We start from the raw sequence: 21,646 nt of genomic DNA on the forward strand, positions 1-21,646 counted from the left end.
CGGGAGCGGAGAGGGTGGTGCGCGCTCCGGCACTGACCGCTCGTACAGGGGGGAGGGAGCGCTGCGCTCGCCAGGGCTGACACCGTCGCGCGGGAGGAAGCGGTGTGAGCCGAGGCCGTTGGCAGCCCCCTTGCCGCCCGCTTCACCTGCACGGTGGCTAGGGAACCAGAGCGGTTTGGGCTGGAAAGGACCTAAAGACCATCTGGTTCCAAACCCCCTGACGTGGGCAGAGACACCTTCCACTAGACCAGGTTGCTCAAAGCCCCGTCCAGCCTGGCCTTGAACACTGCCAGGGGTGGGGCAGCTTCTCTGGGCATCTTGTGCCAGTGCCTCACCACCCTCACAGGGAAGAATTCTCTATAGTTAATCTGAACTTCCCCTCTTTAAGTTTAAACCCATTACCCCTTGTCCTATCGCTACAGTCCCTGATGAAGAGTCCCTTCTCCACATTTCCTGTAGGCCCTCTTTAGCTACTGGAAGGTTGCTCTAAGGTCTCCCCTGAACCTTCTCCAGGCTGAACAGCCCCAGCTTTCTCAGCCTGGTTTAGTATGGGAGGTGTTCCAGCCCCTTATTATCCCTATGGCCCTCCTCTAGATACCTCTGATTAAACTACTGCTAAGGTGACACATCTTGCTTGTGCAAGTATTGTTGGGTTTTTCTTTTTTTCGCCCTAAGTTGTGATTTCTTGGTTTGGTAATGATCTGTTAATGTGACTTCTTAGAATGGAGACTGAAGAGGGCTATTTTGGACTCTGGGCAGAAGATGTTGTGAGAAAGCTTCCAGTGCTGGGACACTGATTTAAATCTGTGCAGAAGGGAAAGTGATGCTGGTTACTAACCTGTCTGGTTTAGGCACAGCCATCACGTATCTGCTTAGAGGTCTCTTCCCTCAGATGGTGGGCTATTAAGAAAAAGGCTGTAATGGGATGAATTCACAGGAATTCCGCTGGTTTTTACAGAGGTAAAACTGTTGGATGGACAAGGTACTTCCACTTGCCTTTTGTCCACTATGGTTTATAAGCAATGTGTTAATTTTTATTCAATTTCTTAGGAGCTGCATTTTTGAGGAATCAAATTGTAATTGGGGCTCTTTGTTGGCAGTGGTGTTACAGAATAAATTATAAGGTACACTGCACTACTTCTTCCAGAGACAGAAGCCAAATTAAAGACTTATGGAATTTCAGCAGCACATAGGGAAACATTCATAGGTAATTTTCATTCTCTATACACTCCTTGGATAAGAAAATGGATTCTGTCTCCTGAGCTGTCAGCCTAATGGTATTTGTGAGGTTTGTGTTTACTAGAAGTGTGCATTCACAGTGTGTCTGTTCCAGACCTACTGCTTTTTCTGGAATGGCCCTGCTCGCTCTGTACTTTGGGGAGACTCATATTTACAAATACATTTGTGCAGGTGGCAGGTGGTATGAAGGCAGAACTGTGTAACTCGAATTATGTGACCTGGACGCTGCTGAGTTGAATTACACAACAATCATCTTCTTTCTGAAGTGTGGGCCTTTAACTTATAACTAAAAAATAACCTCTTCTGGCAAAGTCAGTGTTTTATTCACACATTCTTTTTTGTATATATTTTCCCCTCATTTACTGGAATGCAGTAAAATATTTGTTATGGTAGAATCTGCTTATAGTGACGGTCAGCTGAATTTGTTCCCTTTCACTTTCTCTCAGATATGACTCCCATGTATATGATAAATAGTTCAGAATTCAGCAAGAGTGAGAGAATATCAAGTTTCTTGGGGTTTGTATTGTTAACCTATAATATGAAAACATTGCTCAAAAAATAAATTCTAAGTCTTTGAAGAGACAAAAAAACCCTGCAGTATGTCAAAAGTAGGTGAATGACTGGTCTGTATTAGACAGTGCCTCTCACAGAAAATATATGACTTGGTCAAAATTAACTTGGTTTCATTTAGCCTGGAGCCTGAGGAATTGGTTGTGAGTTGGTATCTGTCCCTTTCGCAGCAGGAAAAAAGCATGTTTTCATCTAGTTAGGAATATTTATATAGGCAGATTAAGGAATTAGTGCTTAAACTGTTAACACCTTGTCTATTAATGGAAAATCTCATAGTAAATTTCTTTGAAGTTTAGAAGGATTACTCATGGAATAACATTTATTTATTTATTTATTTATTTATTTTATTCTTAGTGATAGTTGTTCAGTTAAATAAAGTCTCCTAAGGATAACAACATTCTCCAACCTCCAAAGATGGCAGCTGTTGAAGGTAATCCAAAATTAGTATTCAATATGTTCGTTTTGCTATATTTCAGCTAACAGACACAATCACCTGATGTTATTACTATTTATATGAATTTGATATATGCAGAAAGGAGTGTGTGGAGTCTAAGCTATTATATTTCAGATTTAAAGAAAAAGTTCTTTTACTGGATAACTTTTTATTGCTTAGATAAAAAGTAAAACAAAAGCAGGTTAGTCAAGGAAATTACTTGGTTTTCAATAATTTGAAAATATGCTTAATATTTTAAGACACTTTCAGCTCTTTCCTGCTGTGCAATAGTGGGCATTTAGGAAGACAAAACATCCCCATTTTTTGCCATTTGTAAAGAGGGTATCTTTTTCTGTATCATACATTTTTGCTTCCATAAGCACATTATCATATCTGCTATGCTTGGACAAAAATGTTGTATTTTGTGGGGAGGAAAATGCTGCTTCTTATGCTTTTCTGACCTGGCTCTGAAATAGTGGCACCTGCTTGGCATACTGTGATATGTGTTAATTACTCTTTTTAAACCCTGGGGACTGGATTCTAGAACACGGTCCGTAATTCATACACATGCATATTAGGATGTAAAGAGGCAAATTCCCACCAAAGATTCACTTGTGTAACCCAAGCTTTTGGGGAGTATTTGCCTCAGGATTTTCAGATGTGAAGAATGGCTTGTCTTTGAAAAAGCATTTATCCTCTGTGTTCAAACCTTGACATTCAGCAGATTCTCTGGTTCTGCATAGGAGGGAGATCTTGAGTGCATAAAATGTAGTTTTTTGCTAACATCGCTATTTCTGCCTTCAGAAAACCTTTACTTGCTGAGGTTCATGGGGCTTCTCACATGTAAATGCTTTCTATTAAAGATCTTCTAATGTGCTCACCTTGGAATTGGCTGGAGTACCCATTTTCATTGTAGTACAGCTTTAATATGAGGGCTTATGCAATGTGCTTTTCAGTGCTTAACATTCATCTGCAGAAAAGAAAATAATTTCAAGTGTTTCTCTGGAGAGGCACTGCTTTTGGGAAATTGGATTGTAATATACTTTATTTACTAATGCAGGTGATGGTAGTGTGCATATCTCTAATACATCATATCGGAGATGACAATTTATAGCACAGCTGTGTATATATGACCTACCAATATAAGAAATATGTTGTTAAGTCTTGCTCAGTATTTTTACATGGCATATGCAATATTAGATGCTATAATGTCATTAGTGGGCCTGTCAGGCTTTCTTGTTTCTCTAGATGTATTTGGTTTGTTTTTAATTTTTATCTCAACAAATCAAATAAAATACCATTTAAAACTGAGATTAACATGTTACTGTAGTCTCTGTACTGCCTTTAACTTGCTTTTCCCTTCAGTGCTGGAGGAGGTACTGGTTTCCGTTGAAAATGAGCTGCAAGCAGTGGAGATGCAAATTCAGGAGCTTGTAGATAAACAGCAAGAACTCATCGAAAAGAAGATGAGAATAAAGAGTCTGATAAAGCAGTCCTCAGGAGACTCGGAGGCAGGTGGAAGTAAAGACACTGAAACCTCAGCCGAGGCATGGAACAAAAAAGGTTTGCAGAGACAAATTCAAATATTCTAAGATAAAAATAAACTGATTCAGTAGGGGAAAAAATGTGTTCATACAGAATTTTGTGTGGGTAATGGTATTGTCCTATTTCATTTTGTTCAGCTGGGTGACCTGCCATCTTAATTACGCAGGGTAGTGTTTGTATGTAACTCCCTGGACATTCTTAAATATTAATCTGAGTTCTTCTGGGCAGAATTATCATAAGAATGGCCTGTTATAACTACTTTTATTCTTTTATTGCTGCAAAGTCACAACTTGATTGGATTTGCTGTAAGAATCCCAGCATAAATTTGGATATACTGCCATACTTGTATTCCCTGTTTATCTTCTAAAAATAATTACTCTGGATCTTTTCAGGATTTTATAATAACAGTTTTGCTTTATCAAAGTTGCTTCTTGCTGTCTTTGTGTTTCTTGCTTGAGTGGGTAGGACATTGGTTGTGTTTGCCATGGGTCATGTAGTTTCATTGTGTTACCAAATTAATGCAAATTAGATGGATGCTGACTTCCAAAAGTAATGTAGAATACATTAGTGTGGTAGAGTTAGTCCAAGTGGCAAGTGCCTCATGGTGGTGTGAGGGCTCCTGTTCTTTTGGAAGTGGTGTCTTTCAAGTTAAACATTAACTGAACTCCTGGATAGTTGGTGGCTCTTGACCATGTTATGCCTAACCAAATTAAATTCAGTTCCTTTTACTATTTTTCCCTCTCTTCTATTTCACTTGCAATTTGGAAACACATTGTTAGCTTCTGCCTCTATCTATTGTGTGTATTCTTTTTTCTTTTTTAAAAATTAAATTAATTTTCTAGTCTAATCCATATTTGTCTGTGCTTGAGAAAAGTGTTCTGCATATGTAAGAATACTGACACTTTATAATTGCAGAATAATGCTATTGAACATATAAATTTGTTTGGATAGCTTTGTGCCTAAATCTCTCCTCCTATGCTTTGAAAACTAACATCTTTGCAATCGGATGCTGTGTACATGTTGAATAAGAGCTGTTGCTAAATTTGGTCCCAGCATAAGGCTGAGTGAAGTCAGTGGGAGGCTTTTCTTGGTTCCAGAGAGCTTTGGATCTCAACTGTGCTCTTTGGAACCTCAGGTCCCAGAGTTAATGCTTGCGCTGCACATGGTGTAGCCTGGAGTTTCCACAGTTGTTCTGCATTTTAATTTTAATAATATGAAAATGGTTAATACTGTTCTTGATGCATCATTTAAGTTTTTACAGTATTACCTCTTAAATGAAGGAGTCTTTAATGAAGAAAAAGAATGTTGGGGTCATTATTTTGGGGATGATTAAATTTCTCCTTTCCCCCTTTTAAAATAAGTGCAAAAATGGTAGCCCTGTTTTCATCACACTATTTGTATTCACTGCATATGTATAAGGGACACCTTCAGGCAACTATTGCAGATCTCAGTCTCTGGTTTTATTTATTTTCAGGGTGGGCTTCTGATTTCCATTTAGTTGTGGACTAAGCAGTTAACTTGATCATTAGCACTTTGAAGTGCTTCATCTGCTTGTGGGTGTTTCACACTAGTTCACACTAGTGAATGAGAACATTTAGTCTGGAGGTGGATTGTATTTACATTTTATAGGGTTTTCAAAGGTCCACCTTAGAAACTGGTTTATACAGACTCGGGTTATGTGTGGCTTTTTGTGTACCATTATTGAATCTCTGAACACTTTTCCAGATCTCAAATTGTGTTGCTTCCAGATTTAGTTATTGTATATGTAAATTGTCCTTCCTTCTTGTATTTTAACTTGTTATGAAACGTGTTTTGCTTTCTTTTTTTTCCCTTAACAGATTTTCCATGGTATGAGAAGCTAAACACAGCATTGCAGGGCAAATTTAAACTCCAGAAGTTTAGGTCCTTGCAACTTGAAACAGTAAACGCTTCAATGGCAGGAAAGGATATATTTCTTGTCATGCCTACAGGTGGTGGAAAGAGCCTTTGTTATCAGTTACCAGCTGTCTGTTCTGAAGGTATGTAAGGGAAGAAAAGATCGTATGTAGACAACTGTATTTATTTTCTCCTTTTTGTAGTTCTTTGGAGAATGAACATTATATTGGTGTGTAGTATCACTGTATGAGAAAAAACAGCAAAGATTGACTAGAAACACTTGTTTTTCTCTCTCAGTTCATTTTTTCTGAATGAGCAATAGTAGCTTTAAAATAATGTGCCTTTTATGTATGGTTTAGATTTAAGTAATTTATCTATGTTCCTCTAAACACTGAAAAAACTTTTTAAACATTTGTTACTTTTCCTTTCTTTCTCTTTTGATCAATGTACTGACTGTAAGTTATCAAAGTATGAATATCTGTTATTTGTCTTTTCCATTCTAAAGTTTTAGCTTCAGATTATTTAGAAGAGCCTTTGTATATTCATTTTAAAAAATAAGTATCCAGTTTTGGACTTTAAAATTATTTTTTTTTTAATAACCCATCCAGTTGCATGGAATTTTACTTATTTACAAATACATAATTTATCAACACCTAGCATTGCTTAGTTATACAGTAAATTAGCACCTCATGACACAGATGTGAATTCAACTTTGTTTTGTATATTAGTTCTTTCTCTGTTTATTGCAGCTCAGATGTCTGTGGTCTAGATTCTAAGAGAAGGTGCATGTCATGGCCACCTGATAAGAAGTATCCCCATGTGGCCTAGCAGTCACTTATCAGCTATATAGGAATGGAATGTGCTACTGGGTGTATGAAGCTTAGGCTCACGTTTGGCAGTTCCTTCAGAACAGGGCTGATGCATTAGTAAAACCTGTTACAGGAGATATTTGTGACATCTCAACTGTTCAGTTTACACAATGACTGATTCTTACAGGTTTCACACTTGTGATATGTCCTTTGATATCACTTATGGAAGATCAGCTCATGGTTTTGGAACAGCTTGGTATTTCTGCAACTTTATTAAATGCCTCAAGCAGTAAGGTATGTTTAACTGCCACATCTTCGTGGGTTTTGTGGTGTATGTGCTGGCATTGTGCCTCTGTGCATGTTGTTTATGACTACTGAATGAATGGCACGATTTCATCAAGTATTGCCATTCTATCAACTGTGCTAAGATTCTTAAGAGGTTATTAACAATTCATAAGGGGTGGTAAACTGTTACCTAGTATTTACCACTACTATAAGTCTTTGTAGAAGATCACTATATATAAAATATTAATTTTAACACTTGGAAAATCTATCACAGAACTTTGAAAAAGCAGACCATTGAATATTTGTCTTTCCTTCATCATGTGGTATCAGTATTTTTCCAATAAACTATAATGTACCAAACACACCTGTGGTAATACAAGTGTAAAATAATTTCTTGTACACGACTGTAGTATTTATTACTGAGTTTTTAACATATTCTACCTTAAAGCAGGCTCCAAGTTTGGCACCTTGCATCAAGCCACTAAACTATCAAAGTCAGCGTCATGTAGAAGTTAATGACCATGGCCTTCTGCTAGTCAGGAAAATTTGTAAAAAGTAACTGACTTACTTTAAAAAGTAATTGACTAATAGCAGACTGGGAAATAAGTTGCTTCCTGGTCTCTGGATCAAACAGCTTCCTATCCTAAAGTATGATAATTATATTTAAAAGCCTGCACTGTTCAATATGTTACTAATGGACAAAAAGGTCACCTACTCCAGTCTTTTAAGTCTAGAAACAGTAAAAATCTACAACATGCACCAGCTAAAGGGACTTTACATCCTCTAAATAGCCCCATGAAATCTATTTATTCCATTAAAGGTGTTGGTTTAATGTGTTCTTGTTATTAAAACAAGAACAGAAGACACTTATTCACATTATCTGTATCACAGCACATAGGTGGCGAATTGTCCTAGTTTCTTAGCCCCTGATTTCTCCTTTTGTTTCTAACAGGAACATGTGAAGTGGGTTCATACCGAAATGCTAAACAGAAATTCCCAACTGAAGCTCATTTATGTGACCCCGGAGAAGATTGCGAAAAGCAAAATGTTCATGTCAAAGCTAGAGAAGGCTTATCAAGCAGGGTGCCTTGCTCGCATTGCTGTAGATGAGGTCCACTGCTGTAGTCAATGGGGCCACGACTTCAGGCCTGGTATGCTCATTAGAAATCCAGTTTCTAGTTTGCAGTTTCAGGCATCAATACTGAATGAGGCCTGAAATAAAGCCACAGGTGCTTTCTTCATGTGTGAAGCAAATACTTAGTGTAATGCTAGCACCTGGGTTAGCTCAAGAACTTTAATGCACAAATGACTGTGTCCCTATCCAGGAGTTAAGTTCATGCAAATGGAGGGTGGTGCCAATGTAGATTTTTCTGTCAGTATTCTGAAAAACTCCTAATTCAGTTTATTTTAATTGGAGCTTAATAAAATGAAAGTTTTTGGCTGCCATCTTTAATATGGGCAATACAATCAGCTTTAATGCTACATGTAAAATAATTTATTCTGTACACCGCTTTGTAATACTGTGGGTGACAAGAGCTAGAGCATTCTGTAAATTCATGAGCTATGCTTTGATCACTTCTAAATGCCCTTGACTTGCAAGGGAAAAAAAGAAGTGCACTTCAGTATGTTTCCTGTCTTGCCTGTTGTAGAAGACTTACTTACTGGTTATTCTTCCTTTGCCTTTGAAAGAAAACCTGATTTGAATCAATAGTGATGTAAAGTCAACCTTTGCAGGTTTATTAAAAAGTGATGTCTGAGCAAAGAGCCATGCTGGTAAACAGGCAATGTGGAATTTGTATCACTGGCTGCATTTCTCTTCTAAGGCAGCAAGTGATTGTCAGCACTGAGCCTTTAGAATCTTTCCTTAGTACATTCTGGTCTGTGTATCCAAATTCCATATTGACTGTTTACTAGCAGAGCTGTGTTTACTGAAAAGCTGTTTGTAAAAACAGACCTGCAAAATAACCTGAATGTTTGTTAATGCCATGACACTTAATTTTTTCTAACTTTTTAAGGACTCATATTTCAATATGCTTTGCCTTTTGAATTGGGGCAGCTTCTGTAAAACTCAATTAGAAGATAAAGCATCTGTTTTGATAAGTGCAGCCTTCTTATTACTTCATTTGGGTGTATAAATTGATTCTGTAGTAAACTGATCAATAATAACATTTATTGCAGTATTACCCCATTGAATACTATCTACCTGAATTACATTAATATCTTTTTTAAGTTTGACTCTGTGGTATGTGAAATTCTTTTTCTCTTTCTGTTTTCTTGCTTAGACTACAAGTCTCTTGGTATCTTGAAAAGACAGTTTCCAAATACTCCCTTGATTGGATTGACAGCAACTGCTACAAATCATGTTTTAAAAGATGCTCAGAAAATTTTGCATGTTCAAAAGTGCATTACCTTTACTGCTTCTTTCAACCGGCCCAATCTTTACTATGAGGTATGTCTTAATTTTCAATTATACATTTTAATAATAAATAGGTTTTCAACTGAGCGATGGTGTCCTTTCATCTCGTCATCTTGCTGAACTTGCTGTCATCTGCAGAGGACCTTGGGCTGCTTTGTCTCTATGGGCAAAGCTTAGCAGATAGAACTGTGTACGGGGGAGAGGTAGGTAACAGACTTAGACTACTGCAGCCTGTTGGAAAATATGTCATATGATTGCAAAACGTTGTGATTCATTGTGTTTTCAGTTTGGCCACAGGTTCTTTTATTGCTCTTCATGGGAAAACTTGTGGTTTTGGTTTTATTTTTTTCTGTGGACTTTTGAGATGTAATCTGACTGTGCACAAAAAGGATATAATAATTTTGGTTAAATGCAGAACAGTTGTTTTTATTGTGCTGGAAGAAGTAGAATAAATATGATTGTTTGGCAGACTGTGTACCCACTTGAAGAACTCCAATGTGTGTATGTTGTATTTTTGAGGTTCGGCATAAGCCTTCAAATAATGAAGATTTCATTGAGGACATTGTTAAGATGATTAATGGAAGATACAAAGGACTTTCAGGTAAAAAGTGTTGGTTTTGTTTTTTTTTTTAAAAAGGTATATTATTTTTTTATAATCTTCAGTGTTACAGGAATGTTTTTGAGTAATCCTGAAACTTGTAGATAAACTTTAGTTTCACCATACCTTAAAAATCCAGCATTAGAAGAAATGAAATTTAGTAAGATCTGTACCTCGAATGATTACTCATCTCATTCATTAGTGTTTAAATGTCTTTACATTTTGCTTATATATTCTGAAGTATTGAAATATAATGTTGATGTATATAGAGCAACGTTTGCATAATAATAGCAATTTTTAAGTTTGTAAAAACAAGGCTCAGAAAAGGTTACGTATATGTTCTTAAATCATAAGTTATGTTATTTAGTATCTGTGTGTCAGGATACTTACTTATCTTTAGCACTTCTTTTTCACATTTGATCGCAAGATTCATGTATTATCCAGTGCCCAGAATGGGTGTGTGGTGGGGAGAATTGCATTGATTGATGAAAGCAGAACTGTAAAAGTTGGACTTTATGTAATCAATGAATTATGTAGTGCAAATAAAAGAGGAGAGCCATATTACAAAGGCACCAGAACCCAGTTTTCCAGGGCAGCAGTCTGTCCCTGCTGTTGAGCTCTTGTGTCTGTGATGAGCAACTCCCTGAGGACAAACTGTGCTAAAATGATCACAAATCATGTGGCTTTGTGTGTAATCTTTGACTTAGCCCAGGCTGACTAATGACAAAAAATGGATATATCTGAAACCTCAGGTGAGACATCATAATGAACAGCACCTCTTTACATAAGCATTATTAACCATTGTCCTCCTTGAACATAGAATACTTCTATAATTATGTGGATTGCTATCCATATTTTCTCTTTAGCCTACAAGTCAAAGCCGATAATTGAAGTTTCTTTCATGGCTACCATACTGGAGACTGAATAGACACAAAGATTGTTTGCTGGGTTTTATTTATTTATTTGTAAGTTAATAAAACTTTCCAAGTTGTTTTTAAGTATTGGGGATTGTTTGTTGTGAGTTTTTTGAGACATTACAATAAGGCATCTCTCACTTTTGTGCAGGAATTGTTTACTGTTTTTCTCAGAAGGATTCTGAGCAAGTTACTATGAGTTTGCAGAAACTGGGAATCAAGGCAGGGACTTACCATGCAAACATGGATGCTAAATATAAGAGCAAAGTTCATAAAGGATGGGCAGCAAATCAGATCCAGGTTAAGTAGATATTTCTCATAGACTTATGTTTTATTTAAACAAATTGTGGTTTGATACCTTGATGGTTTCTTAATCTTTTTTCAGGTTGTAGTGGCAACTGTTGCTTTTGGCATGGGAATTGATAAACCTGATGTGAGGTTTGTAATTCATCATTCTATGAGCAAATCCATGGAGAACTACTACCAAGAAAGTGGACGTGCAGGTATTGTAGGAAATGGCTTTTGCAAAGCTGCCATTTCCATTCATTAAACCAAAAAAAAAATTGCACTTTGATTTTAGTCATTTGTGTGAAGTGTCTTGTCTTTGAGACAGGTTCCAGAGTGTGTAATGCCACTCTGCTTCTGTGAAGAGGCTTTGAAGCAAACTACCCAGCCGTTTACTCAGCATTTGTTTTAATTACTTAATTTTTGTGGCATCTGTGGCTTACCAGAGTAATTTCATAACGTGACATTGACTGATCAGATGTGTTATAGAAAGGATTTTTTTTTTTTCTTTGCATAGCAGCGGGGCTATGTGATCTGCTCAGATTGATTCTAGATATCTAATTGCTGTATTAATTTCAGTAGCCACAGAAACACAAGTAGGATGGGGAGTCTGGAGCAGGGAATTTTAAGGACTGATCAGTGTATAGCAGCACTAAATAGCTTTTGTGGCTAAAAAAAGTTTTGGGGTATTTTGGTTTTTCTTTCAACCTTGTGCATTATTTTTCAAAGACAGATTAAATCTATGTGGAGGAAAGCTTTTTAAGAATCTTGAGGGGCAGCTGGTAGAAATTCTAACTATGGCTCTGTGATAGAAACTGGCCTTAACACTGGCCTAAGAAGTACAGCAGTCATCAAAGTCTGTGGGAGTTTGCATCTGCTTATGCTATAGACTGGTTACCTCTAGGTAGTGCTAGAGGTGATGGGAAGTGTAAGCAATGAAGTGGTGAGAAAAGGGCCATATAGGTGCTGCACCTGTTGTTTCACAATGTTTATCAATTTGGGATTAAAGCAAGCTTTTGTGTTTCTTATTCATTACTATTTAAATGAGATTCTTTTGGGAGGGATTAATTAAGCACTGCTACTCATTTGCATGAATGTACTACTTAGCTTATGAAACCTTCCTTTTTCCCTTTGACTGCTTATCCATGTGAAGTAGTTCTCTTAAATGTGAAACCTTTTTAGAAGTTTAGGGGTTTTTAGGCCTTTTCTGCTCTCTGGATCTTGTAAACAGTGGGTTGGCACCCATCAGCACATCACTGGGAGGGGTGGGCAGCAGGAAGGAAGAGATGATCTAAATTCAGGTATAGGAGGCACAGTTGGTTTTAAATGGAATATCAACAACCTAATTGTTTCTTCATTTATTACCATTAATACCTAATAAGGTATTTGAAGCTCACACTGTGTTTTAAATAAGTAAGAATTAGGCTTCAAGATGTATTTGGCTAGGATTTTCCAAGAGGTGTTAGGGTGAGAAAATAGTGATTTCCCTGACTTTCTGTATGATGCTAATATTTTATTTTGGTTGTTAAAAAGTCAAAATCTCCATTGTGATGTATTTTCAATTTGCTTGAATCTGTGTTTGTAGAAGACTGTTCTATTTTATTTCTAGTCTGTATCATGCTATGTTCTGTTGCCTAGTGTGTTATGCTTGATACTCCATTACAGTCATGTCCTCTCTACATAGGGGCTGCAGAAACCCATGCAGGTAAGAGTGGTATTTGTACCAAAAAAAAGCTGTACTTTAAATAAACATCTTCTAATTTTATATTTTTGTGGTTGTTATTCTTTTTAATGCATTGCAGGTAGAGATGACCAAAAAGCTGACTGCATTTTATATTATGGTTTTGGAGATATATTCAGAATCAGCTCAATGGTAGTGATGGAAAATGTAGGGCAAGAGAAGCTGTATAATATGGTGTCCTACTGCCAGAATCTGAAGAAGTAAGTTACTGTGGTGGTTTGGTTGCTTAGTTTGTAAATAGACCAGTTAGTGAGGTTTTATAGAGGGCATTTGAAAACAAAAAAGCCATTTAAAACACCCAAACAAAACAGTAAAAGCCAACAATAAATCAAAGAAACTCTTCCCTCCCTCCCCTCTCAGAACAGAGAGGGGGAGGGTTTTTTTTGCCTGTTGTACCAGAGTCTTGAGTTTGGAGTTTGTGGTTTAGCTGCTCAATACATGTACTGTTGCACATAACTGACTGTTGATGTGTTGGTTGCCAGCTTCAGATAAAATTCTGGAAGAAGTTATGTTGAGGTGAAATGTCTATTGACAAACACTGTTTTAATTTCAAATCCCATTCAGAGTGAAAACTGGAATGCTTTGGGTTTTACTCTCAAGGTACCAGTATTCAGTGGCCATACAGGAATCACATGTGCTTCATCTGCTGCACTGTGCTACTTGGAATACTTAATGGAAAAACACTTGTATCTATGTTGTGGGTAACTTGTGCATTCAGTGTAGCCTTTGTTGGCTTCAGGCTAAGAATTAGTCCATATTCTTGTGATTTTTTTCATTCTATAGAAATTGCAGACCTTTCTGCTTTAACCAGTCTGTTCCTACAGTGGTGCGCACTATTATTAAAAGCTGCTGGTTATTCCTCTTAGCACAGCAGACAGGGGATACTGTGTAGCAGTATTTGTTTTCTGATTTTTCGTGAGACAGTCCCTCATGCTTGTTTTAAGACATGAGATGACCCAAGGGACCTTCTTTTTGCCAGGTGATTTATGGCACAGGTGTATTTATGGCATATGATTTATAACACAGGTGTATACACTTATGTTCTATAGTCATTTGCTCTCTGCTCTTTCAGATGTCGCCGAGTCCTCATAGCCCATCATTTTGATGAAGTATGGGATTCTGCAAACTGCAACAAAATGTGTGATAACTGCTGTAGGGAGAGCCGTAAGTAAATTGTTTTTATAACCAGGGATGGTGACCATGGAGAAGGTTGGCTTAAAGAAATACCTACATTAGAGAAAGTGTGAGCAACTTCTGTGAAGTGTGCTCATAATACTGCCTGTTTCCATTGTGCAAATTTTGTTCTGAACATCAGGTTTTGGTGACTTAATATTGCTGAGTTCAGGGTGTTTAGTAGGATCATTTCTGCTTCTTGCTTGAGGCCAGACACTTTGGTATCTTGCAGGCTCAGCCAGTCACCTGTTCCCAGAAGCGAAGCTGGGGCAAGGGGGAGTTTGGCTCACCTGTTTTAAAACTATTTCGGCATGTGTCGGGGTTTGTTTCAGGATTTGTTTGGGTGTTAAAGATTTATTTTGAGAGGGAGCCTCTTGCTCTCAGCATGTGGAACTGTTCACACTTAGGCTGTGAGAATGCACAGTTTGCACGTGTCCTCTTACAGCTTGCCTGGTAAAACCTCTGAGCATTTCAGTGCTGCATGCTCATGGGACATACCTGTGCAGAACAGCTGAGCACTCTAATTCAAGATTTGGCCGTGTGTTAGCCTTAACTGCTCACTGTCTGTCTGGTGTGCACTCTTCCTTTGAAAGAAAGTTGGGATCATAAGAGGGAAGGCATATGGGCTAGACATAGAGGGAACTGGGAAGATGAACAGAAACAAGATCTGCTGCATGGTAAAGGAGGGTGGTTTCAAGCAGAATGTGGTTCTGGGACATAAGTTCTTTTGCTGCTTTGACCACAACTGTCCTGGGCAGTGTTGGGTAGCTAGCTTAAACTACACTTTCATGGGTGATCACTGCCTGCTTTAACTGTCATTTTTTGGTACTCATCCAGAAAGCCGTAAGTTTCTGAAGATGCATAAAGTATCTCTTGCTGGACTTCCTAAGTGTGAGCTGTGATTTAGACATAGGAATCCCCATCTAAATCTAGAAAACTCTGGAAGGAGTGCTGGGAAGAAGTTGATCTTGAGCATCTGTAACTGAATACACAAAACCACCTTAAATTTCTTTGAGGACCAGGTGAATTCTTGTAATATGTAAAAAATACCATCTCCTCATACCACATACCTGTTGTGAAGCGTTCGGATAATCTAGAGATCAATGCTTCAGCAGCTGAGGAACACCTCTATATTCAAAGCTGTTCTCATAACTAGACTTTATTTCCCTGTACGCTTTTTGGAGGGGCAAGGTAAACAAAGATGTTGAGCTTCTTTTTTCTTTATACAGTTAACTATACATCTGTATAATAAACCTGTTTTGCAAATTCATGTAAGTAACAATGTCTTGTTCGAGTTGGAAATAGGGCTTAGTTAAACTTTATACTGGGATCAGAGGTTGAGAAGAGTATGGAACTGGCTTGTACCCAAGACTCACAGGAACCATGTGACGAAATATAGTTGAAATATGTCCTGTTAACTGCTAGTTTTACCCCCAGGGTCTCTTGATATCTAAGTGAGGTCTGAGGAAACCTAGCAGTTGTACTGGGTGTTCAGTACTTAATTCTTAGTATTGGATGAGGCAGTTGGGTAATTCTGTGCCATAATCTGATCATGAAGTAGAAGCATGATCATTATGTACTACATGGATGTGTTGGAGCTCAGAATAATTATTCATGATGAAGCTTATTTGTACAAAATTAGTACATTTTTGGTCTTATTTTGTCCATAACTGTCTTGAGAGAAGAAATGTCTCACTTGCAGTCTTCAGTTCCTTTTTACTCTCTAATATTTCATAATAAATACTATGGGTGAAGAAAAGGAATCCAGCTGCAGAGTAACATAGAAGCTACCTTAGAAATTTTACAGTTTGTAAATGCTTCTTTGAAATAATTTGTGTGGTTTGTAATGGTAAATACATATAAAAACATTTGCAGGACTGGAGTTTTAATAATGAAGTAGAAACATAAATACAAGTTTGAGTACAAACAAATCCTAATTTGACAGAGGGACAGTTATAGCTTTTATTTGTTAAGTTATAGTTTGAAAACAAAACCAAAAAAAATTACTATTATATGGCACAATGATATGTATTTATAGATATATGTACATATCTATGAATATATAAAAGGGCATATATATGTATATACCTAGTGTATATATGGGTACTATCTAAATAACTCTAAATAATTTGCTATTTAAATATTACTTTTATCTGTAGCATGTGAGAAAATGGATATAACAGGATACTGCAGGGATCTAATCAAGATACTTGAGCAGGCTGAACACATGAGTGAGAAGCTAACCCCACTGAAATTAATCGATGCGTGGTCCGGGAAAGGTGTAGCAAAACTGAGGGTGCCTGAAGTTCCTCCACCCAAGCACCCTCGAGAGGAGCTGGAGAGAATTATTGCCCATTTACTGCTGCATCAGTATCTGAAGTATGTGAGATGACTACTTCCTTTTTTATTTTTTTTTAATCTCTACTAGTCATTTGTCATTACTCTGGCGTTAGGTCCACATAGTATTATTGCATATGTTCTGTAGTCTCAGTTTTAGCCGTTATTTCAGATGCATTTAATGTATTCAGAAAATCTCAAAAGATTACTGTATTTCAGCTTCAGAATGTTAAAACAGAAGTTGGAGGAGCATTTGAAATACTCCATCTCTTGCAGTTTTAAAAAACTGGGGTCTTCTGTATTCAGGTGGAACCTTTAATCTGCAGCAGGCTTCATTTTGGAGAGGTCTGCTATTTATATGGAGTGTCATTTACATTCCATGTATAAGCAGAGTAACTGGGGCTGCCCAGATAAAGTCTTAAGTTAGAACAGGCTGGCTAATGCAGGCTTATTGCATCTTTTTTTCCTCATTTTCCTCCATGTATTCCGACATATTGACATGTGCGTGTATCCCTGTGTATGTAAAGTTCCACAAACTGAATGATGTTAAGTGTTGACTAGAGTCACTCTAAATTAACTGGCTGTCCACTTGGAAAGAGAAAGAAAAGCCAAGCTGCTATTTGGAACATCCCTCAGAAGGTTTAATGCATCCCATTTCCCCCCTGCATGGTTTAGCCTGTCTTTGTCTCCAGCCTTCCCTCATAACACTGTTTTTGTTTATGCAGGGAAGACTTCAGCTTCACAGCATTTGCGACAATATCCTACCTGAAGATAGGACCAAAGGCAGGCCTGCTGAAAAACGAGGCACATGTCATAACTATAGAAGGGATAACAAACAAGAAAAGTGTTTACAGGGTATTTATATATATATATATTTCTATATACATATTTATATCTGTACTGACTTGCTATATAGGTATCTTTCCATTGTAATTTGATAGTTTGGTATCCGCTCAATGTATTTTTCATAGTAATGCAATCAACTGGATTTAAAACAGACCTCATAAATATCTTCTCTCTTGTGTGGGAATGCTGAAAAGAAGGAAAGCAATGCTAGAATTTGAACAGATCTGTTTATCACTTACAGGCCAAACCAACTCAATCTTCGAATTCGAAAGGAAGCAGAGAAACTGCTCGGACTGTTTCAAAGACTGTCCAAGATTCAGTGGTGAAGTCGTCACAGGAACATAAACGGCCTAACTCTGGTTCTGACTTAAAAGCAAAGAGGCTTAAGCTTCAGGCAGGTGGAGATGATCAACCAGTAGTTATTGACTGAGTTTCACAGGCTATGTTTAGGATTTAATCATGTTCGTTTCTCCATGGACAATGCAGTGTGTAAGTTCAGTTTGTTTTAGCGATTTTATTTTTTTCCTTTTTTTTAAATAAAAAAACAGGGAAACAAGTATCTTTAAACCCCTCAAATCTAGAGAAAGTCTAGTAGTCAAGGGAAAAGTGCTACATAGCAAAATCATTGGTGCATATCTTACGATAATTACTGTATAATTATGTAAATAATTACCATGTTGTCTTGTTAACTCTTTTGGAAGTGTAGTGTATAGTAACACTATAGTAGAATCACACAGGCTGGGAGGGACTTGCAGAGATCACCTAGTCCAGTGTCCTCCTCAAAGCAGGTTCAGTTGAAACAGGGTGCTCAGGGCTGTGTCCAGTGAAGTTTTGACTGTCTCTAAGGATGGATATTCCCTAACCCCTCTCAGCATCTGTTCCACCATTTGACCACTTTCATAACTACCCCACTTCCCCCCCACCCCCAAAAAAAGGGCATTTCTTAGAGCTAATCGTTAATTCCTGTATTGCAACTTGTCTGTTGCCTCTTGTCCTACCACTGTGCTCTTCTGAGAAGAGCCTGGTACCACTGCTGTTACGCTCTTCCATTAGTTGAAGCCAACAGCCAGTTCACAACAATCATACCCTTTCTTTCTCCTTGGCTTGCTTCTTCCTTAATCTGGAAAGATTAAGAACTAGCTTCCTCAGCATCCCTCTGTGCAGCCCATCCAGTCCTGTGGATTTGTGAATGGGCAACTGGCTTAAGTGATCTGTAACTCTACCTTTCTGTACTGTTAGTAGGACCCCTCAGGAACCTGGGAGGTCTGAGGGAAAACCATACCAGTGAAAACGGGGCAAAAAGTACTTCAATCTTTTCCATGTCCTGTGTCACTAGCTCCCCTGCCCCTCTGAGGAGTGGGACCATACTTTCCTTACCCTTCCTTTTGCTCCTAAGGTACTTAGAGAATCTCATTTTACTGCTTTTTGCATCCTTTGCTAGTTCCACCTTCAGCTGAGCTCTTGCATTTCTAACTCCCTGTGTACTCAGGCAATATCTCTATGTATTCTGGATATCCTGTACCTTCTACTTCCTTTCTGTGTTGGAGCTAGCTGAGTTTTCTGTTCACCCATGCTGGCATTCTGCCATGCTTGCTTGACCTTCTTCTGCACATAGGAATAAACTATTTGTGTTCTGAGGAGGTTATGGTTTGGAAACCAAACAGCCCTCCTGAGCACCCTTGCCTTCCAGGGCAGTGTCCCCAGCATACTGACAAGCAGATCCCTGCACAAGCTGAAAAACTGCTCTTCTGAGGTCCAAGGCAATGGTTCTGTGATGTGTTCCTAACTCCTGAAACTTAAAATCCTGAATCACACAATCACTGAGCAACATCTGGGATCTGGGCACCCAGTACGAAACACCTGTCAATTTGTCCCAGTCAGGTAGGCAGTGAGGGCCTCTGTCCCGCCTGGAGGGATTCCCTGGTAACTCTGATCTTCCTTTTCTTCATTGTGTGAACACTTGGCTTGGCTTCAGCTGGCATCGATGCATCCCTTGGTGTGGAGTTAGTCATCCTCATCTTTCTCAGGGTTCTGCATCTACTCTGCAACAACAGAGCTGCAGGTGAAAAATGAGCCATTTTGTGTTGCTGGAAGCAAGACGTTTCCAGCCTTCCCTCCTGTGGGTGTCTTCAGCCATTGCTCCTGTGAGGTAATCTCTAGGTTCTTCCCTCCTTTGCTGCACAGGACTTGCTCTTTAGCTCTGTAGTGTCTCTGTGAAGACCTTGTCTCCTCCTGTTCCTCCTCCTGGCTACGCTGGTGGCTCACCTCCACCTGCTGCACCTTCACCAGGAGCTCAGCTCTGCAGTCGGAGTGAGCTCCCGCTGGTGAGGCTGCTGGTGCCAGCTCCAGGGAGAGACATCAGACATCCAGAGACACAGGCTGCTGGAGCATCCATCCTTCCTCTGGAGCTACATGGGGGGTCAGTCTCTGCTGTGCAGGGGGCTGTTGCCCTGGCCCACATGGACATCACCCATCACTGCAACTTTAAGCAGAGCAATGTGGCCCCTTTCTGCAGTACTTACACCTGCTACCGCATATTGTTGAGTTTCAACACAGCATTGTTACAAGACTGCATTACTTCTGACTTACAGAGATTTTTGTGAAATATTGTATGTTTATCCTTCTAAAATACACCTGTTGCTCTTAGAATTGGATTTCTCCAGCTTGTTACTCAAATAGAAAATTACCACTTGTGTGATTTTCAGAAGTACCTAGATTTATGTTTAGAAACAAGGTTACTTTTCTTACTCTCAGCTCTTTCCTTTGTAAAAGACAGATTTTTTGGGGGAAATACAGAAAAAAAGAAAAAATAAGCTACTCAAGAAATACTTCTCTCTCTTCTTTGTGCCTGCCTTCCCCTGTTGCATTGGCTCATTCTAGCTACAGGTGTGTTTTCTTACAAGGTGAATCTGGTTGTCCTAAGAAATGTCATTCTGTTCTGTAAGCAATAGATTGTGACTTCATTCATGCAATTATAGAATAGTTTGGGCTGGAACAGACCATCAGAGGTCAGAGTCCAGCTCCTCTACATTGAAAGCTGCTACTTTAAGCTCTAACAGTGGGCTACATTAAACTTAAATCTTTGGGAGATTTCTACAGTCTAGTCTCTTAACTCTGCTACCCCACTTATCCCTTTGCTTACATTCCTGTTGTTTGTGGAAGAAAACCGTATTGCTGCTTGCCTGTGGCTTAAAGTAACACATCTGCACCATTTTAAAGAGCAACCTGTCTCTTTTCCTTTCATTACCAGGTTGTGGTTCTGTCAAAAAGCTTCAGCTACAGGATTTGCATGCTTCCATTTTCAGCAGTAGAAATACATATCTGTTGCCTTCCCTTGATGAACATCAGCATTTTCAGAAACAGCTAACTGCTCACAGAGTGGGAAAGACCCACCAGCTGCTGCTGACCTCAGGCAGTGCTTGGGAACACACGAGGTTCAATGCCAGATTTGAGTTTTTGTTTTTTTTCTGAGGATCTTGGCAGCCCATGATCAGTAAGGCAAGTTCCAACTCATTATAAGCTGAACTTCTGGTAGGTTTCATGTTGGATCTGCCCCTCAACTCCCAGACGTGCATATGTATGCCAACTTAAATATGAAACAAACATGATTAAGAACATGCTCTTCATCTTTATTTTCTGGTAGAATCTCATCAGTGACTAAAGCTTAATATTTCACCCATCGTTTACCTCAAACCTTTGCCAACAGCAGAATTAATTCATTTAAACAGTCATTCTCTTAAAAAAAAAAAAAAGAGTGATTTTCTGGGAGAAGTCTCAGTATGTGCTGTCAACAAACATCTTAAACCTCCATTTGCAATTTAATAGTAGATCCTTTGTCACTAGTTACAAGTCAAATTTATAGTTTAGTACCTGCAGAAATTCCCTCCTGGATATCCAGGAGGCATAACAGTGGGAACTGGGAGCAGGCAGGCAGGAGCAAAGACACACAAGTCCCTATGAATGGTTTTGTTAAGTGACTGTAATAGCTGTCTATTAAGAATCATGTCAGATACAGGACTCACATTCAAAATGGCACTGATACCATCTACCACATTAGCTGGATCCACCAGCTTGTGGGGCAGGCTGCTGTGACAGGGAACGCTGCTGTGCGTGGTGTCCAGCAGTGCTGTTGTGTTAGCCTCTCCTGCAGCACACTGCACATGGATCCTGTTGGAGATTACACTACATGCACCAGGGCAGCTCTACCACGATAACCTCGGCAGCTAAAGTGACAAGCAGTAGAAGACCTGCTCTCAACTGACAGCTCATCCTGGCTTCAGCATTCAGAGTTTTTGTGTCCTGTACTTAGCTGAGTAGAAAACACGTTTCAGAGATAAACTTCTGTGGGAGGATAAGATAAAGCATCCATCTTGCCACATCTTTGCCAAGCACTTCCCAGGCAGTGAGAGCTCCAAATGCTCTGTACCCTACAGCTGCCCTGTTTATCTGAACCAGCTGGGAGAGATTAGCTGGAACAGGAGCCTTGAAACTCTGAGCGCTGCAGGGTGCCAGTGGGATGGCAACACACTGTACGACTGCCTTGTAAATGTTCACCTGAACAGGTGGTTTTAGGATGCAGG

At 38.8% G+C, this 21,646-nt stretch overlaps 1 protein-coding gene across 2 annotated transcripts; it reads left to right on the top strand.

The window, feature by feature from the left end:
* Nucleotides 1-896: 896 nt before the first annotated feature.
* RECQL (RecQ like helicase) lies at nucleotides 897-17,581 on the top strand. Of its 2 annotated transcripts, none has more exons than XM_057405246.1 (15): nucleotides 897-982; nucleotides 2,164-2,239; nucleotides 3,608-3,805; nucleotides 5,626-5,805; nucleotides 6,659-6,765; nucleotides 7,709-7,907; nucleotides 9,039-9,205; nucleotides 9,692-9,773; nucleotides 10,836-10,984; nucleotides 11,070-11,187; nucleotides 12,772-12,910; nucleotides 13,783-13,874; nucleotides 16,043-16,262; nucleotides 16,946-17,075; nucleotides 17,308-17,581. In XM_057405246.1, exons 2-15 carry the CDS (start codon nucleotides 2,224-2,226, stop codon nucleotides 17,494-17,496), a joined length of 1,986 nt encoding a protein of 661 aa, XP_057261229.1. In that variant the 5' UTR covers nucleotides 897-982; nucleotides 2,164-2,223; the 3' UTR covers nucleotides 17,497-17,581. The 2 variants fall into 2 exon arrangements, with proteins under 2 accessions (XP_057261229.1, XP_057261228.1); XM_057405245.1 differs by lacking the exon at nucleotides 897-982 and adding an exon at nucleotides 1,033-1,207.
* Nucleotides 17,582-21,646: the final 4,065 nt, after the last annotated feature.

The sequence above is a fragment of the Pezoporus wallicus genome, unplaced genomic scaffold, assembly GCF_028554395.1.
Source record: "Pezoporus wallicus isolate ANWC-B61680 ecotype Strahan unplaced genomic scaffold, APGP_CSIRO_Pwel_v1 contig_6789, whole genome shotgun sequence".
Lineage (NCBI taxonomy): Eukaryota > Metazoa > Chordata > Aves > Psittaciformes > Psittacidae > Pezoporus > Pezoporus wallicus.

Coding starts and splice junctions, on each gene's coding strand:
- RECQL (XM_057405246.1), top strand. Junction 11,188..12,771: donor CCAAGAAAGTGGACGTGCAG/GTATTGTAGGAA, acceptor AATGCATTGCAG/GTAGAGATGACCAAAAAGCT. Junction 17,076..17,307: donor ACAAGAAAAGTGTTTACAGG/GTATTTATATAT, acceptor TATCACTTACAG/GCCAAACCAACTCAATCTTC.